The sequence below is a fragment of the Grampus griseus genome (genome assembly GCF_964374135.1).
Source record: "Grampus griseus genome assembly, chromosome: Y".
Taxonomy (NCBI): domain Eukaryota; kingdom Metazoa; phylum Chordata; class Mammalia; order Artiodactyla; family Delphinidae; genus Grampus; species Grampus griseus.
This window is the reverse complement of record NC_139016.1, coordinates 1330595-1349449: the sequence shown is the minus strand read 5'-3', so window position 1 is coordinate 1349449 and position 18855 is coordinate 1330595. Positions and strand designations below refer to the sequence as shown.

Genomic DNA, 18855 nt, shown 5'->3' with positions numbered 1-18855 from the left:
TTTGTCTATCTGGAGGCTGTGCACATGTACAATGTGGTACCCAAATTCCCACAGCACATTTCTGCTGATAGTTTTCTAGTGTTTTGCCCCCAGACCGTATGTGGTCCCGTTTAACCCTGCGTTTTCTTCCCCGTTAGCAGCGAGATGGTGTGTTTACAGGACGGTGTCTGGCTCCTTACTAGGATTACGTCTTTCTTTCCTCTGACCATCACCTTTCAGTGGGAGGTGCTGACCGGCTTTCACAGTCTTGGCGGGTGGACCACATTCATTTCTTCCTCACCACGGGGTCGCAGAGATTAGAAACAGTGATCGCCAGAGCCCTGGAGGGGAGGGTGGAAGCCGTAAATGACAGTGGTCGCCCTGAGTTCTCCACCACTGGGCTCTCCTCAGTGCAGCCTTTTGGGGCCACCCGTGGAACTCAGATTCTGACAAGTATGAATTAACAGTTACAGCCGGGCCCCAGCATGCAGCCAGCACCAGCTGTAATTACATCTTCGTCAGCAGGCCATCAAAACCCAGCTCTCCTGAATCACCCAGTTCCCCTTTGTGGTTCCGTTCAAAATCGAATTTCCTTTTGTGCATGTGACAACTTGTGCGAATTGTTGGTTCTTGTCCTGTGGGGACACTTATCTGTGTGTGTGTGTGTGTGTGTGCGCGCGTGTGTGCGTGCGTGTGCGCGCGCGTGGCGGAGGGGAGGTGATGATGCAGAAAAAGCTTCTCTGTATATTAGGGACATAATCACTTGTTTCATCTTCCACGATGAATTCTTGTGCCTTCGGTCTTAGAGAAAGTACTTTTTGCCAGAATGAGTCAAGGGGTTAACATTTTTTTTTTCTTGTTGTAAATTGTTCTGTTGTTGAACTTTCATGGTTTCTGGGCTGACGTGATTAGAAATTCCCCTCCAGTATTTTTACCTGTGGCAACAACTGAATCCTTAGCCTAGGTGATGTCCTCAGGGGGTGATGTAGGAGGACCCCAGGTGCTCATTCCTGTTCAAACTAGGAGCCCTGTGTCCAAGGGTCCATCCTTCTCTGCTGACCACACACCATGACGATGACTAAAACCGCCAACCGTGACGCTTACTGAAGGGGTTTCCTAGAAACCTGCCCTTGCTTCCGTCTGTTCTGAATTTACTCTTATCTACACTATCACTCTCTTGTCCTGCCTTTCCTGACTCTGAACCGATTATCTTTCCAGACCACCTTTTAGATGATTCTGCAAATCGAGAAAAGCAGCATGTAGGAGGAGGGGTTCTCCTGTGCAATCATTTGCTCACATGTTTTGTACATTTTGGCGGTGTTCCTCTTTTCACAACCGATATAATCATCGTAAGAAAACTTAATTTGGGAGGGGGAATTTTTTTTTTATTGGTGTATAGTTGCTTTCCAGGATTGGGTTAGTTTATACTATACAGTAAACTGAACCAGCTGTATGTGTACATCGATCCCCTTGGTGGGAGGATTTTTGATTTAATTCCGGATTTCAGACAGAGCTGCTCTCTGTCTGAATATAGGTCATTTCTGGTTTTGACCACGTCTTTCTTGATGCTTGCGATACTGTGTTTTATTTTTTTTATTTTATTTTTTTGCGTTACGCGGGCCTCTCACTATTGTGGCCTCTCCCATTGCGGAGCACAGGCTCCGGACGCGCAGGCTCAGTGGCCACGGCTCACGGGCCCAGCCGCTCCGCGGCATGTGGGATCTTGCCGGACCGGGGCACGAACCCTTGTCCCCTGCATCGGCAGGCGGACTCTCAACCACTGCGCCACCAGGGGAGCCCGATACTGTGTTTTATAATAAGAAATATATGTGCCTGGTCCTTGTTCCCACTTCTGGCACAGAGCTCCTAAAACCCTTGGAGTTTCCCAAGTGTTGAGAGCCTGAAAGGTGTCTCTTGTTATGTTCATGAGGTGTGCCCTTTGGAACTCACTCAAGGATGGTAGCTGGTTGCCAGGGAAACCAATCAGCAGCTAAAGGGTTGGAATTTTCATTCCCACCCCCTGACCTCTCGGGGACGGGGAGAGGGGCTGGGGGTTGAGTCCATCACCGATGGCCAATAATTTAATCAATGGTGCCTGTGTCATGAAGCCTCCATAAAACCCCCAAAGGTCAGGGTTCAGATAGTTTCCTAGTTCGTGAACACGTGGCGGTACCAGGAAAGTGAGAACCTGGAGAGGGTTTGGGGGTCCCCTGCCCCCGCCCCAGATCTCACCCTCTGCATCTGTCCCATCTGGCTTTTCCTGAGTTATCTGCTATTATAATAAACCAGTGATCTAGTGAGTAAAATATCTCCTGACTTCTGCGAGCCATTCTAGCAAATTAACTGAACCCCAGGAGGGGTCATGGCAACCTTCCATCTATAGCCGGTTGGTCCGAGGCACAGGTGACCACTTGGCGTCGGAATTGTGGTAGAGGGAGGGGTAGTCCTGGGGGACTGAGCCCTTCACCTGTGGGGTCTGAGGCTACCTCTAGGTAGATGTGTCAGAATGGAGTTGAATGGTAGGACACCCTGCTGGAATCGCAGAATTGCTTGTTGGTCTTGGAAAAGCCACACTTGGGAACTGGTGATCAAAATCTTTGAGCTTTTCAGAGGTGCCTTATTAATTCTCCATAAATGCCCATATATTTATTGCATTTATTCCTAATTATTTCCTGAAATGCTGATGTTTGTTTCGGTTCTGAATAGGGTTTATTAAAAATGTTACAGACTCTGAACACATCAGAATAAAATATTTAAAAGTCAATAATAAATGAGCACACGTCATCACAGCATCTGCCACGCCCTGCTTTGCTCCAGAGGCACATTCCTTCCTCCCCCAAGACGTAACCCCTATCCCAGCTGTGGTGTTACCCATTCTCCTGTTTCTCATTACGTGGGTGTGTCTCTGAAATTTAATTTTGCATTTTTTCATCCTGACATAAGTAGAGTAATGTCTGTGATGTACTTTCTTTGCACCATAAATTTGTTTCCTGGGGTCGTTGTCATAAATGACCACAAATCAGGTGGGTTAAAACCACAGACATCCACCCTCCCCCAGTCCTGGAGACCAGACGTCTGAGGTCAAGGTGTCCCAGGGCCGCGCTCCTTCCGGAGGCTCCAGGGGAGGGTCCTTCCCGCCTCTTCCAGCTTCTGGGGGCTCCAGGCGTCCCTGGGCTCGTGGCCGCGTCCCTCCCGTCTCTGCCTCTTGTCTTCACGTGGCTTCTCCTCTGTGTCTGGATCTCTCCTGTTCTGTCTCTTAGAAGGACCCTTGGATGTAGGGCCACCTCATCCAGGAGGACCACATCTCAGAACCTTCATGGCTGCAAAGACCGCATTTCCAAATACAGTCCTGTTCAGGGACTAGGGCTTCAACATGTCTTTTGAGGGGTCACAGTTTACCCCAAAGCACTTAGTATTAAATGTCGGCGATCTGCCCATGTTGATGCACGTAGAAGTAGGTTATTGCTTACCATCCCTGTGAAGTCGTCCACCTGCACATACATCATGGTTCAGATCCATTCTCAGGGTCAAGGACACTTGGGTTCTTTCCGGTTCTTTCCTGTTACCGCAGCTTTGCCGTGAAGGGTCCTCCATGGATCTCCACATCTCACTTTCTCTAGGGAATATCGCAGGCAGTGACATTTTAAGGCTAGAAGGTTCTCACATGTTCACGTTTCCTGGGAATTCCATTTGGTTTTCCCAGTGCACAGTCCAGGTACTGAGAATTCCCAGGGGTTTACATCTTTATCATATGCGTTAAGTGTTGGACTTTTCAGTCTTTGCCAGCTTGGGTCCACTGCCGAGCTCTTCAGTCCTGGAGCAGGAAATGGCATTTGCTGTGTTTTAATTTGCATTTGCATTTTCCGCAGTATCCTTGTGGTGGAACGGTGTCCGTGGGATTATTTGGCATCTGGACGCTGGCTTCCGGGAAATGCCTCTTCCCCGTGTTTCTAGGGGGTGTTTAGCCTTTGTGTTTTGGATTCATCTCTGTTCCTTATTCTGGCTGTTGGTTTGTATCGGTTATGTATGTTGCCAGTACTTTTTCCTTTGTATTTTCTGCTTCAAGAACATACAAGAAAGTAATATTGTATGGTTATAACCAAAGATATTGGAACATAGGAGAAGATATTGGAACATAGGAGAAAGATATTGGAACATAGGAGAAAAATACTTTGAAAATGGAGAAACAAAAAAATAGATACATGTATATCTGTGTGTGTATCTGCACACTCGTACATATACATGCATACATATAGATGGAGTATGTGGCATATATCATTTGTGGAATGCACGTTGATTTATAACTTCCTAGATGCACATAGTTATATGGAAGATTATTTATTCAAGGGACATGATTCCTTCTCAAGTAATTTTGATATATTAAATACGGGGCTTCCCTGGTGGCCCAGTGGTTCAGAATCCACCTGGCAATGCAGGGGACACGGGTTCGAGTCCTGGTCCGGGAAGATCCCACATGCTGCGGAGCAACGTAGCCCGTGCACCACAACTACTGAGCCTGTGCTCTAGAGCCCGTGAGCCACAACTACTAAGCCCGCGTGCCACAGCTCCTGAAGCCCGTGCGCCTAGAGCCCGTGCTCCACAACAAGAGAAGCCACTGCAATGAGAAGCCCGTGCACCACAAAGAAGAGTAGCCCCCACTCGTGGCAACTAGAGAAAGCCCGCATGCAGCAACAAAGACCCAACGCAGCCAAAAATAAATGAATGAATGAATGAATAAATTTATAAAAAAAGAAATATTGAGATTCCAAAATTTCTATCCCATTATCAGAAGAATCCCATTATAACGGCCTCACTGATGACAATGTTCAGTATACTCTGAGCCTGTACTGCCTGTGGTGATGGCTTTGTGATTCATGGTATGTGGGAACAGGGAAATATAATTTCAAAATATAGGAAAACAATGTTAAAGAAAATAAATGTCTATTTCATTTTAAAAAAACAACAAAAAAAGAAGAGACAAAAACATGATTTTACCAGTTCCATCCCTGACACCTTCTACTTTCTAATAGATTTTCAATCTCAATTTTTTTTTAGCCATATGCTTATTTAATCTGCATATATGGATCAGACTGTCTCCTTTGTGTGCTGCTTTTGGAAATGTCCCCATCTACTCTCTAGGCAATTAAATAGTAGCTCATGTATCATTTGTCCTGGTAGCTAATTTGTTATTTTGAAGGGAAAACATCTAATGTTTCTCTCTGAAGAATACTTATACCTATTGTCCTTTGTATATTATACTTTATCGTATGCTATGTTGTATATCATTCCTATCTTGCTTTTTTTTTTGAGAAATTTATATATTTATGTTTGGCTGCGTTGGGTCTTTGTTGCTGTGCGCGGGCTTTCTCTTAGTTGCGGCGAGCGGGGGCTGCTCTTCGTTGTGGTGTGCGGGCTTCTCATTGTGGTGGTTTCTCTTGTGGCAGAGCTCGGGCTCTAGGCACACGGGCTTCAGTAGTTGTGGCGCACGGGCTCAGTAGTTGTGGCTCACGGGCTTAGTTGCTCTGCGGCAGGTGGGATCTTCCCGGACCAGGGCTCGAACCTGTGTCCCCTGCATTGGCAGGCGGATTCATAACCACTGCGCCGCCAGGGAAGTCCTCCTATCTTACTTTTTAAAAAATAAAGTATCAGTTTAATTTTATAAAGACCTGACCTACGGGGCACAGGGTTAGACAACTATGGGTTGGCTGCATGGTTTTGAGAATAAAGTTTTATTGGCACACGTGGCTGCTTTCATGTTACAAAGGCAGAGTTGAGAAGTTACAACAGAAACCGAAAAGCCCACAGAAGTCAAAAGCATTTCTTGTCTGGCCATTTGCAGACAAAGCTGGCTGGCTCTGACCTAGAGAGGGGACTGCATTTTAGTTTCCTTTCCTCCCTTATGTGGGTGGTGTGGGTCAGTACATTCCCTAGAAGGGGTGGTCTTTATTTCTCGAATGATTCTGACCGTCGTGGAGCCTCATTCTGTGGGATTCTGTTCCCCAGCGACTTCACTGCGCACTTGCTTAGTGATATTTATCCTGGAGCTGGAGATCCCCTTTCTGTGCTGTTTTTTGACAAGTGTGGATGGTAAAGTTTTGATGATTTGTTTAAAAAAAAAGAAAAAGAAAAGAGAGAGAGAATTAAGAAGCTTTCTATTTCCTGCCCTTTTGCTCGGAATAGTCTAATTGTCATGAGAAGCTTTTGAAAAGTGGAACGATTCCCTTTGAAAACTCTCAGGGTTTGGGAGTTTTCAGAAAAGGAATTCTAAGTCCGCTTTCAAAATGCCTTCCATGCTTGTTGCTTGCTTGAGGGTTTCTTCCTCTTCTGTGGTTAGTTCTGGCAGCATCCTCCTATCGATAGAATCGTCTGTTTCCAGTGTTAGACTTGATGTGTTTTTACTAAACCTCTTTCCTCCAGCTCGGGAATGCTCCTGATTCCAGTTGAATGAAGTCAGCTACTCCCCTGGGCTCCGTTTAGACCTTCATTAACTCTTTTCAGTTTGCTTTTTCTCAGCTCACCTTTTAGTCTCTCAATTCTCAAGCAAGGGATGTTAAAATTTTTCAAATTTTACGTTCTTTCGCTAGCAAAACATCCACGCTTTGACATACTCCCTGTTCCTCCAGGAATCCCTGGACATCCCGAGAGAGTACGTGGTGTTCTTTCTTTGTGGGCCAACATGGAGGTGAAGCTTGCACCTGCGAATCATTTTTAAAAAATCTTTTGATCATCACACGCACATTTGGGTTTAAAAGTGCAACCACAGGGCACTGAGTAATGGTGCTTTTATATATAAGAGAGGAAATTATGGAAACTGTAGCATTCCATAGTGGAAGCCTATTTGTTACCATGGTAATAAAGCAAAAGTGATGTGAGTTGTAAAAAGAAAAAAGTTGTAGGACAGTGGCAGGCTCTGATGTCACCTTTGTAATGATTGTATGTCATCATTATACATATTATTTCGTTACACGTACGTGTGTGTGCATGCATTGTGTGAAGTCTTCAAGGGTGTGCCCTCAGTCCCTGGGGGCCCGGGGGGGAGTGTAGAGGATTTATGTGTCTTTATGTCCCTTTATGTCCCTTTGTGTCATTTAATGGCATTCTTTTCTATCACTCCGAAACCTCTATTCTACACGTTATCAAAAGCCGTGGACTTGATTCCAAATTCAGAGCCGGTCCCCTGGGTAAACCAGTTAGTACCTTGAAACAACCCAGCAGGTTGCTACATTCATAAAGATAAGAGGCTTAATTGGTTCTTTCTACAAGCAAGTCAAGACCATTCCATTTGTCTGTGCCGTAGGGTCAGGGAAGGTCTTCAGAGGGAGTGAGTGCCCTTCAGGCGTCTAGGAAGCAGTTAGTAGCATCATAAATCAAATCTAGCTCCGATACAGAAAACCTGCATCTCCCAGAGGCCGTCGGGCCCTTGCATTTGGGGGTGTCATCCTGGCTGCCTTCCCGCACCCCCTCAAGGTCAACGCGTACCACGAAAAAATCGTACCATGATTTTCAATGCTGACTACCTCTGGTCCCCTGGTCGGGGCTCCTGTCCAATAAGCCCTTTGAAATTCCCTTTATCAGGTCTCCAATTACAAACGATCACGTCTCCCCTGTGCAATGTGCCCTTGTCAGAATAACATATATGGCTGGCCGTGGTTGGTTCCCTTCACCACGCATCGAAATCTGTCCAGTGAAGACGGATCGGAAAGTCTGGTTCTCGGATGGATGCGCTCAGCGGCTGAGAGGCCCGGTTAAGCACCTCAGGGACACACGTCCAGGGAGCCTTCTGTCTCACCTCTGCGTCCTGAGCTGCTCCGTTGTCGGGGACCAAGCATCCAGGTGCAAGCACGCTGTCCCAGCAGCTTAAGACATGTGACACCCCCAGTTGACATTCCATCATGTCATAGGGACCCGCCATCCATGACTCCAGGCTCCTTGGAGGTCAGCCTCTCGCCGGAGATGCTGGGTGACCCAGGGGAAGCCCAAGGTCATCACAGGGGTCCTCATAAGAGAGGCTGGGGGGCTGAGGGTCAGAGAGGGAGAAGTGACGGCAGAAGCAGAGGTCATGGCTTCCTGGCTTTGAAGGTGGAACAGAGGACCACGGGCCAGGGGATGCAGTGGCCTCTCAGAGCTGAAAGAGGCAAGGAAACACTCTCCCCACGACACCTCCAGAAGGAATACAGCGCTGCCCGCACCTGGATTTTCGCCCAGATCCACTGTATGCTCCCGACCTCTTAGGATTTGAAGAAGATGATACCTTTGTGCTGTTTTGAGCCACGATTTTGTGATGATTCCCAAGAGCCCCCAGAGGAAATTCAGACACTCTCCTCTCTCCTTAGATCTCAAGTGTCCAGACCATCACCTTGTGGCTTTTTAAGCTCCTTGCCTTCAGATCCTGCCTTTCTGGGGCACGTTGATAAGACTCACCTCTCAGGTGGGCGCCTGCGTCACCTACCTGTGCCGGGCGCTGCCCCGGACGCCACGAGGGAATCCTTCTTGAAGCATCAGCCCCTCCCGTCCTGATGAGACCTTTGACGCATGTCTTAGAAACGCCCAGATGACGCCCACGACGTGCTGGATGTCGCACAGCACTTTGTAAACATCGGCGTGTTTAATCTGTATTCCAAGACCACGGGGCGGGCACGAATCCTGCCCCCAGTTTACCAAGGGGAACGTGGAGGGATTTTTTTTTTTAACATTAGAAACGATTCGGTTTTATGAATGAACATATATTAAAATTCACAGTTTATAGTATAGTCTAAATAAAGTCTTTCAAAAATCCACTGTAGGGTCCTTGATCGAAGCAAAGGTGACAAGCTTTCAGGAAACATCCTTGTCCTTCCGATACCGTGATCTGAGGATGGTGCACGTCACGCACCAGGCATGATAGAGTGTGTTTCCTGGGTGCCGTGTGCTGGGAAATGCATATCGGATTCTGAATAGACAGGAAGATGCTCTAAACAGTGCTCCCTCTGGGATAAATAACATCTCCCATTTTCTATACACCTTAGGGAAAAAAAAAAAGATCACATCACCTCAGATGGGATTCCCTAGGAGGCATGGAGCAGGGGGTTAGGGCGTGATGTCCTTCAGACTCGTGACATCTCTCTGCACAGAGCTGTGAAGACAGTTAACAGGGCATCGGGAGGTACGTCACAACATCGTACCAGGCAGTGGGTACTCCCTTCCTCAGCAATCTTCATGAGTGCTGAAAGGAGGAGGACGGTGTCAATGATCTGCCCTTGCAGTGGGCGCAGGACACAAAAGATGCAGCCCTTGGAGAGGGTTGAAGGCTGGGCTAAGGTCCAAGGAGCCTGAACCAGGCTGGGACCATCAGTGATGCAGAAATAGCTCAAGATGAGGGTGGCCATACTGTCATTTCTCCCTTGTCTGCTGGGTCCCTCATCAGAACCCCAGATCCCCACAAACGGTGTGAGCTACCCCCATCTCCATTCTCCCCAGGACAACTGGTCCCAGCCCCAGTGAGTGTCTTAGATGTTGGGTCTGGACCTCTTCCCAGGACGCCCGATAACGGATGTCAATAGTGGTGTTATTACAGATGGCCAGTAGGCACACAAGAAGATACTCAGCATCACTAATTATTAGAGAAATGCAAATCGATACTACAGTGAGGTATCACCTCACACTGGTCAGAATGACCATCGTTAAAAAGTCTACAAATAACAAATGCTGGAGAGGGTGTGGAGAAGAAGGGAACCCTCCTACACTGTTGGGGGGAATGTAAGTTGGTGCAGCCACTATGGAAAACAGTATGGAGATTCCTCAGAAAACTAAAAATAGAACTACCATATGATCTAGCAATCCCACTCCTGGACATATATCCAGACAAAACTCTAATTCAGAAAGATACGTGCACCCCAGTGTTCCTAGCAGCACTGTTTACAATAGCCAAGACATGGAAACCACCTAAATGTCCATCAACAGAGGAATGGGTAAAGAAGGTGTGGTACATGTATACAATGGAACATTACTCAGCCATGAAAATGAATAGAATAATGCCACTTGCAGCAACATGGAAGGACCTGGAGATGATCGTACTAAGTGAAGTAAGTCACACAGAGAAAGACAAATGCCATGTGATCTCACTTACATGTGGAATCTAAAATATGGCACAAATGAACCTATCTACGAAACAGAAACACACTCACAGACACACAGAACACAGTTGTGGTTGCCAAGGGGGAGGGGAGATGGGGGAGGGATGGGTGGGAGTTCGGGATTAGCAGATACCAACTATTATATATAGAATGGATAAACAACAAGGTCCTACTGTAGAGCACAGGGAACTCTTCTCTATCCTGTGATAAACCATCATGGAAAAGAATATGAAGAAAGAAAGTGTCTCTATGTGTACAACTGAGTCACTTTGCAGCAGAAATTAGCACAGCATTGTAAATCAACTGTACTTCAAAAAAAACCCCAAAACAGCGATGTTGTAGGATCAGATGCACCCAGCCTACAGAGCAGCCCGTGGACTGGAGGGCGTGGTGGGATGGGCCTGGGGTCTGGTTAGAGGCCGGTGCAGAGGGGCAGAAGGAGTTCGTTTTGAAAATGATTCTAGAGACCAAGTCACGCAGTCTTGACTGGTTGCCCGTGGAAAGTGAACCAAGAAAGACTCGGGTCATTTGGGGTTTCTGACTCAGGGAAGTCGGGGCGCATGGTGGTGGCTGTCCAGGAAACGGGGGAACTGGCAGGTGGGGACGGAAGGATGATTGACCCTGAGGTGTGTCCGTAGGGTCTCTACCTCTGGATGCCAGCTGGGCTGCTCTGAGCGTCTGTGTGCAGCTCAGAGGTGCAGATGGAATTTGTGGTTGCAAACATGCAGGCAGGAAGGGAGGTGACCCACGAGGCCGTGGGTGTGGGTGACGCACCCATCATGACTGATGAGGAAGATGGGGAGGGTTGGAGTCTCTGGAAGAAGCAAGACCTGGCCATTCCGTGCAGCACCTCCCCTCCGTCCTCTCTGCCCCTCGTTTTCGTAATTTGTTAATTCTGGATAATACCATCTCCTAAGACTGTTGTGAGCATTGCTGACATAATACATGGGAAGGCATTTGCAACACTGTAAAGCCCTGGATAATTACATAGTTATAAGGCATTCGTGTTCCCCTCTCACCGCACACAGCTCGCGGCTCTGTTATGCACCGTGTGAACCCCACCCTCTGCTCTCTTTCCTTCGCTTTATTTTATTTATTTAGTTTTTGTGCGCTTGCGCCCAGCCCTCGACCCATCACCTCTGCTGGTTTTCCGCTCCAGGGGCGCGGGGCTCTTATCTAAATGATCTCTCTTGGCTTTTTGGTTTCATGCAGAGAAAAACTTCAGCTGTAAATACACGGTGCTCTCCCCAGCCCTGCACCCCGAGCCCCCGGCGTGCGTCTGTCCTTCAGGGATTCCGAAGCCTCTGATTAAAAGCCACCCTGTTTCCTACCGGGGTTTGGCTTCCCATTTGAGACATCTCTGCCTTCTTACAAGTCTCCAAGAGGATCTTAGTTTTTTTTTTTTTAAGCTGCAGGTAAAATGGGAGATGTTATTTATCCCAGAGGGACCACTGTTTAGAGCATCTTGTTATCTCTTCAGAATCCGACTCTCATTTCCCAGCCCATGGCACCCAGGAAACACACTTCATCGTGCTTGGAAGAGCTCCTGTCAATGACAAGTGAACAGGGACAGGTAATCCAGTTGTGCTGGGAGCTGCAGCAGGTGTACCTGGGAGGTACAGCCTTCATTTTTAAAATTGTAGGAGGTACCGTCCTCAGGTCCACGGTATCATCAGAACAAGGATGTTGCCTGAACGCTTGTCATCTTTATTTTGATCAAGGATCCTACAGCGGATTTTTGAAATGCATTATTTAGACGATGAACTGTGAATTTAATATGTGTTCATTCATAAAACTGAATCGCTTTTAATATGTTAAAAAATCCCTGCATGTCCTCCTCTGTAAATTAGAGGCTGTGTTTGTGTGCACGCCATGGTGTTGGAATACAGGTTAAATGTGCCAACATTTACGACGTGTTTTCCAATATCCAGCACAGCCTGGGTGCCACGGGGATGTTTCCGAGACGTGTTTCGAAGGCATCATTAGGAATGGGGGTGGGGGATGCTTCAGAAGGATTCCCTCGTGGTGTTCAGGGCAGCGCCTGGCACACGTAAGTGCTGCAGGAGTTTCTGCTGCTCCCACTGAAGCTGCTTGGACCAGTACCATGACCTCTTTTGTCTGTTGGGTTCTAGCTCAAAAGGCTTTGGGGAAAGGGGTGCTGGTTATTTCCTCTTCATGCTTTTTGGATAACCTGAAGACATTCTCATTTAAATATAGAGTTGGGACATGTAGTCATCAGCTCAGGCTGCCCCAGTAGAACACTGCAGACTGGGCAGCTTAAACAACAGACATTTGTTTCTCCAGGTTTCGGAGGCTGGGAGTCTGAGATTACGGTGTGGGCAGATTAGTCCCTGGCAAGGCTGTCTTCCTGGCTTACAGATGCCGCCTTCTTGCCGTGTCCTCACGTGGTGGAGAGGGAGCTCTGGGGCATCTTCTTTTCTTTTAAGGACACTAATCCCATCCTGGGGGCCCCACCCTCATGACCTCATCTAACCCTAATCCCCTCCCAAAGGCTCCATCTCCTAATAGCAGCCCGTTGGGGATAAGAGCTTCAGTGTATGAACTCGGGGGTTGCACACATTCCATCCATAGCAGGACGTATGCATTCACTGGACACCTGTTTAAGAAGCATCTCCCACCCGCCATGGACGTTGCTGGTCTCAGGTCTATGTGGCAGAACCTGAGCATCGGGGGCCGGACACCCACACAAACACCTGGCATCTGGGTGAGGAAGCTGAGGCTAACAGAGTGGTGGCTTTAGCAAGGTCTCCTGGGTCACGAGAGGTGATGCAGAAATTGAACCCTGGTCCTGGGACCCGCAATTCTTTGGTGCCACTCCCTCCTCCAGAGGAGGTAGCTAAATGTCCCAAGGTAACGTTGGGCGTGGGAGGGAGTGTGTGTTGTGCATGTGGCCGAGTGTGCGTGTGCCTGCTTACACACACGTGTGCATCTCAGCGCCTACCAGACTTCCTTCCTTTCACTCAGGCATGATGTGTCATCACCCTGATGGGTGAGGGTTAGGACAGTGACATCGGATGTCGGGAAGAAGAAATGCATAAAGCCGTCCATTTCGTGAGCTGGCAAAACATTTAGGAATTAAAAAGTACAAATGAAGTCTCATTTCTTCTATCTTTATCATCTGCCCAGGGCTTGGAAATGTTCTGCAAATGCTCGGGGGTGGCTGTTTTTAGCCCAGCATCTATCATGTGTTTAAGTGGGATAAGTGGATGAGATTAATTCTCCGTGAGATACGTGAGCACGAAGAACAGCTCTTTTTTTTTCCTGTCCTTTTCTGTGTCAGAGAACTACCTGGCTGGGCAGGGCCACCCTGGGTGAGTGTGTGTACATGCATGTAAGTGTATTTGTGTGCATGGGTGTATATGTGTGTGCATGTGAATGCACGTGTGTGTGAATGTGTGCATGAGGGTATGTGTGTGTGCCTATGAATGTGTGTGCATGGCAGTATATGTGTGTGCATGTGACTGTGCATGGGGTATATGTGTGTGCATGTGAATGTGTGTGCATGTGATTGTGCATGTGAATGTGTGTATGGGTGTATATGTATGAGTGCATGTGACTGTGTGTATGGGTGTGTGTGCATGTGACTGCATGGGGGTATATGTGTGTGAATGTGTGGATGGGTGTATATGTGTGCATGGGTGTGTGTGCATGTGAATGCATGTGTGCATGGGTGTGTGTGCATGTGAATGCATGTGTGCATGGGTGTGTGTGCATGTGAATGCATGTGTGCATGGGTATATGTGTGTGCATGTGAATGTGTGTGGATGGGTGTATACGTGTGTGTGCATGGGGGTATATGTGTGTATGCATGGGACTGTATGCATGGGGTATATGTGTGTGTGCATGTGAATGTGTGTGGATGGGTGTATACGTGTGTGTGCATGGGGGTATATGTGTGTGCATGTGAATGTGTGTGTGAATGGGTGTATATGTGTGTGTGGATGGGTGTATACGTGTGTGTGCATGGGGGTATATGTGTGTGCATGTGACTGTATGCATGGGGTGTATGTGTGTGCATGTGAATGTGTGCATGTAAATCCGTGTGTGTGCATGTGAATGTGTGTGTGAATGGGTGTATATGTGTGTGTGCATGGGGGTATATGTGTGTGCGTGTGAATGTGTGTGTGTGCATGGGGGTATATGTGTGTGCAAGTGACTGTGTGTGTGTGGGGGTGTAAATGTGTGAGTGCGTGTGACTGTGTGTGCACGGGGGTATCTGTGCTTCGAAGTCCCTTTCCTTCAGAAACAGGATGATCAACAGATTTCCATTGCAATCCCGTCTCCTGACAGTAGCTGAATTTTGGGCCCAGTGCTGTGTCCTTTGGGCATCCCACGCTCATGTCCGGCACACCACAGGCAGTACCTTCTGAAACTGCCATCCTTGTGTCTTAGTTGGACATGCGGATCACAAGCACTGTTACCCAGACAAGAGGACTTCCAACCTGTGGGGGAAATGGACCCCCAGATACGGCCTGCTGGAGGACCCAAAAGAAGCAGCCTCTAAAAAGAGGGCTGGACACATCCCAGGGAAATCCCAGGAGCGGGGGAGCCTGCGGCTGCAACAGAGCAGGTGTTTCTGATGGAGGTGACTCACTCTGGGGGTGAAACACGGCAGGGGGTTTCCGGGCATGGACCCCTGAATCCTCGGCCTGGAGGACGGTTGACTTACGAAGCAAGCTCGTCCCAGGAGCCGATTGAAGGATCTGTTGGCCAAGGAGGTGTACATCCATCCTAACAAGAACGTCTCAGACACCACTGAAGGGAAGAGCAGTTCCTCTGTCTTGTGATAATGTATAACGGAAAATCACCTGGAAAATGTATGTGTGGGACCCTCCCAGCTCTCACCCTGCGGCCCACGCTCTGCACGTGGCTGTGCCTGGTCTGGATTTTATCACAAGTGGAATCACAAGGAGATGCCGTCTTGGATTCTGTGAGTCGTTCTTGGAAATCCTCAGCCCTGCGGGGGTCCTGGGTACCCCAGTATCTATAGTCAGTGGGTCCAGAGTGCAGGAGGACCCCAGAGACGTGTGGTGAGCACCGTTAAGGAGAACCGAGGCCATAAACACGCAGAGGCTTTGCCACCTCTGGGTGGACAGCACCAGAATCGAATCACAGTTGAGGTGGAAACAGAACCCTGGTCCTAGCCACTGCCCCAGGAAGACAGGTAAATCCAACCTCCATTCCCAGAAAACAGACTCAGGGCACATGCGACGTGCAGGCAGCGTCTTCTATTTAAATGAGTAAATCCTTTTTTCTTGGAGGATTTTTGTTTAATACATCTGAAAAGAATGGCATATACAGAAAACCGGATGTGAGAAAGCATCGGAGCAACACTGACGAATTGACAAGGATGAGACTTGGGGCTGGTGGAATAGGTGACCTACGTGTTTCTAAAAGTTGGAAACTGCACCTAAAATAAGATGAAAAAACCCCTATCAGCACTTGGGGAAAAAACCCCAAAACACTTAGGAGTCTTCATAAGACTGCGTGTCAGATCAATATGCTTTATACTTTATAACTGACATATAACATTGTATAACTTTATCTCCATAAAAAAGTAGTAGAATCCTGTCTAAAGGAGCTCGTTGCTACAGTGAAATGAATGTTTTTTCCTGAAGAGGCGTGACCCCTGACCCCTCCTGACCCCATGGCCACCCCTTCCCACCCCGTCCCAGCACATGAGAACACAGGCTTTCCAATAACGCGTGTTCCCCTCTGCGGACTTCCTTGCAAACCTTCAGGCTCCTCCTGGGAGACGCCCATATGTTTCAGATTGTCTTCGTCAACTCATGTCTTGACCGTAGGGTCCCAGGATCTTGCTTCCTTGAGTATGGGACCCGGTAACATCAAAGGAACAGTTAACCTGGCTGCCCTCCGCAGTTTCCCATCTTTGTCATGTCCAGTGCTTTTGGCAGGTGGGTACACAGCCCTCTTGGGAGATCACACGGGGAAGTGTTGGTCTTCCAGACAATACCTTCAGAGTCGCGGCTTCTCTGCCTGTCAGACGGCTCCATGGAGTAAAGGAAGCTTTGCCCTGCACTTCTCTTCTTAACCTTCTCCAGCCCGATTATAAGTGGCGGGGGACATTTGTCATCACGACTTCCGAGATAGCCCTTTTGAGCACGTCTGAATCCAGAAAAATGTGACCGTGGGGTTGTTTCCTGGCCTGCGTGTGTACCTGAGGGTCCCACAATGGTACGCTCTTAGAGGCACACGAGAAGGACCAGGGCTAGGCGCGTTCAGCGGATTTCCAAAAGTGTGTTACATGCGATGAGCTCCTGAAAAGTCATCGTCATGACAGTAAGATGAGGGGATTATGTAGGTTTCTGCACACTGAATCGTAGCCCCAAAGCCCCTCACTTCCCACAAGGTCTAATCCCTTGAACTTCTCTGCCTGGTTCTTTTAATCCACCGGTTCTTTTTTTTTTTTTTTTTTGTAGTTTTTAAAAAATTATAGTTGATTTACAGTGTTTCAGGTGTACAGAAAAGTGATTCAGCTTTATATATATATGTATATTCTTTTTCTGATTCTTTTCCATGACAGGTTCTTACAAGATTTTGAATGTAGTTCCCTGTGCTGTACAGTAGGACCTTTACATATAATAGTGTGTGTCTGTTAGTCCCAAACTCCTAATTTATCCCTGCCCCCGTTTCCCCTTTGGTATCTGTAGCTCTGTTTTCTGTTTGTGAATCTGTTTGTGTTTCATAAATAAGTTCATTTGTATTACTTTTTAGACTCTGCATATAAGTGATGTCATATGGTATTTGTCTTTGTCTGACCTCAGTTAGTACGATAATCTCTAGGTCCATCCATGTTGCTGCAAATGGCATTATGTCATTCTTTTCCATGGCTGAGTAATACTCCATCACACACACACACAGAGTTATATATATACACCCCACCACCCCACGTCTTCTTCTAATCCACTGACCATGCCCAGGGACCAGCTCCCAACCCAAAACACAGTGTGTCTGGCGTTCAAACCTTCCTCCTTCCCTCCTACTGCCCGAGGTCCACTTTTCTCAATCTCTTCTCAGCCTTTCAAGCTTTTTCTTGAACTTACAGTTCTCCTGCTATAACTCTCCTCACTGCATGGAAACCAAGAACCTTTCTGCCGTCTCGACGTTTCCACCTCAAATTGCTAAATGTCGTGCGTTCAACACAGAGGCAGAACCGTCATCTGCTCTGAGCCAACGAGGAAGCATTTCAGTTTCATCAGGCGTTGGCCATACAGCAGAAACGAACACCGCGTTGTAAACAACTCTACTTCAATAAAAATAAACTTTTTAAGAAAGAGTTGGAGACCTGAGTATTTACACTGGGGTCTTCGTATGCATCTATCGAAATGGATTAACCCAGTGTGGAAGTACAGCCCACTTCCTGCACCCGTGGAGGCTGGGCTGCCCCACCCTGTCCGGCCCGGCTTTGTGCCTGAGTCCATGGAAGAAGGTCGGAGGTGCTGTGTCTCACCCACAGTGTCTGTGAGCGTGGCGACCCCCGTGTCTCTGCTCTGAAAATTGACTTCTGTTCTTCTTCCCTTCTCCCTGCAGACCCCGGATGAGGGAGCCCGGACCTCCGTCTACGCGGCGGTCACCCCAGCGCTGGAAGGCCGTGGGGGCTGCTATCTTTACAACGAGAAAGAGACCAAGTCTCTGGGGGTCACGTACGACCTGGAGCTTCAGCGACAGCTGTGGGCCAGAAGTTGCCAGATGACGGGCATCGCCGATGTGACCCAGGAGGTCTAGGGTTAGCCACCCGCCGGGGAGACCGTGATCTGCCAGGCGCGTGCAGGTGTGTCTGTGCTGGACCACGTGTCTGCGTCGTTCACATCCCCCGCCCTTGGGGCTCTGTCTCCCCAGCGTCTCCCGTCGGCTTCCTTGCCCTGGGCCGGAACTTGAGGAGAAGAGGAATGCTGAGTGCGACCCCAAGCAGCTGGTCCTCAGCCATGAATCTCGTGATCCCCAATGTGTCCAGTTGTACCGGGTGCCCTGAGTCATTAAACCCTGCCAGCCACGCAGGTGGTGTTCTTGCTTAGCACAGAGGCGCCGAGGACCCTGGGGTAGAAACATCCGGGTGAAACAAACACTTTCAAGGGGGCCTGGGACTCTTGGGTGCTGGTGGCTTTGAGGGTGTCCTGTGTCCCCTGTTCTCTCACTCGCAATTTGTGCCAGAGGTGCGGCTCTGACTTGTGGGTCCTGGAAAGGGAGAGACGTGAGCCTTCCTTAGTCTGTTGATCAAGGGTCATGTGACCACCCTAACTCTCTGCCCCACCATCTTTAGGGGGACCAGGTCCTAGGGGCTTCCTGCCGCCATTAGGGCATCTATCAGGGCTCTCACCCCGTGACTCATGGAAAGACCCTCAACAGAGGGGTAGGGAATTCTGTAGGACACGGGGTAAGAAAGGGGGCCTGGACACCTGTCACCGTGGGGTCTGTGGGACAGGGTTGGGGCCTGGACCCTGTCACCATGGGGTCTGTAGGACGGGCCCTGGACACCTGTCACCGTGGGGTCTGTGGGACAGGGTTGGGGCCTGGACCCTGTCACCATGGGGTCTGTAGGACGGGCCCTGGACACCTGTCACCGTGGGGTCTGCGGGACGGGGCCTGGACACCTGTCACTATGGGGTCTGTAGGACAGGGATGGGGCCTGGACACCTGTCACTATGGGGTCTGTGGGACGGGGCCTGGACACCTATCACCATGGGCATCTGTAGGATGGAGCCTGGACACCTGTCACCATGGG

At 48.7% G+C, this 18855-nt stretch overlaps 1 protein-coding gene across 1 annotated transcript in view; it reads left to right on the top strand.

Annotated features, from left to right (window-relative positions):
- LOC309817722 (polyprenol dehydrogenase-like) overlaps nucleotides 1-18526 on the top strand; it is a 191386-nt gene extending 172860 nt beyond the window's left edge. Inside the window, exon 7 of the mRNA XM_082646991.1 lies at nucleotides 17664-18526. Coding sequence (XP_082503117.1) covers nucleotides 17664-17858 — 195 coding nt within the window. The 3' untranslated portion in view covers nucleotides 17859-18526. The remainder of the gene's footprint in view (nucleotides 1-17663) is intronic.
- Nucleotides 18527-18855: the final 329 nt, after the last annotated feature.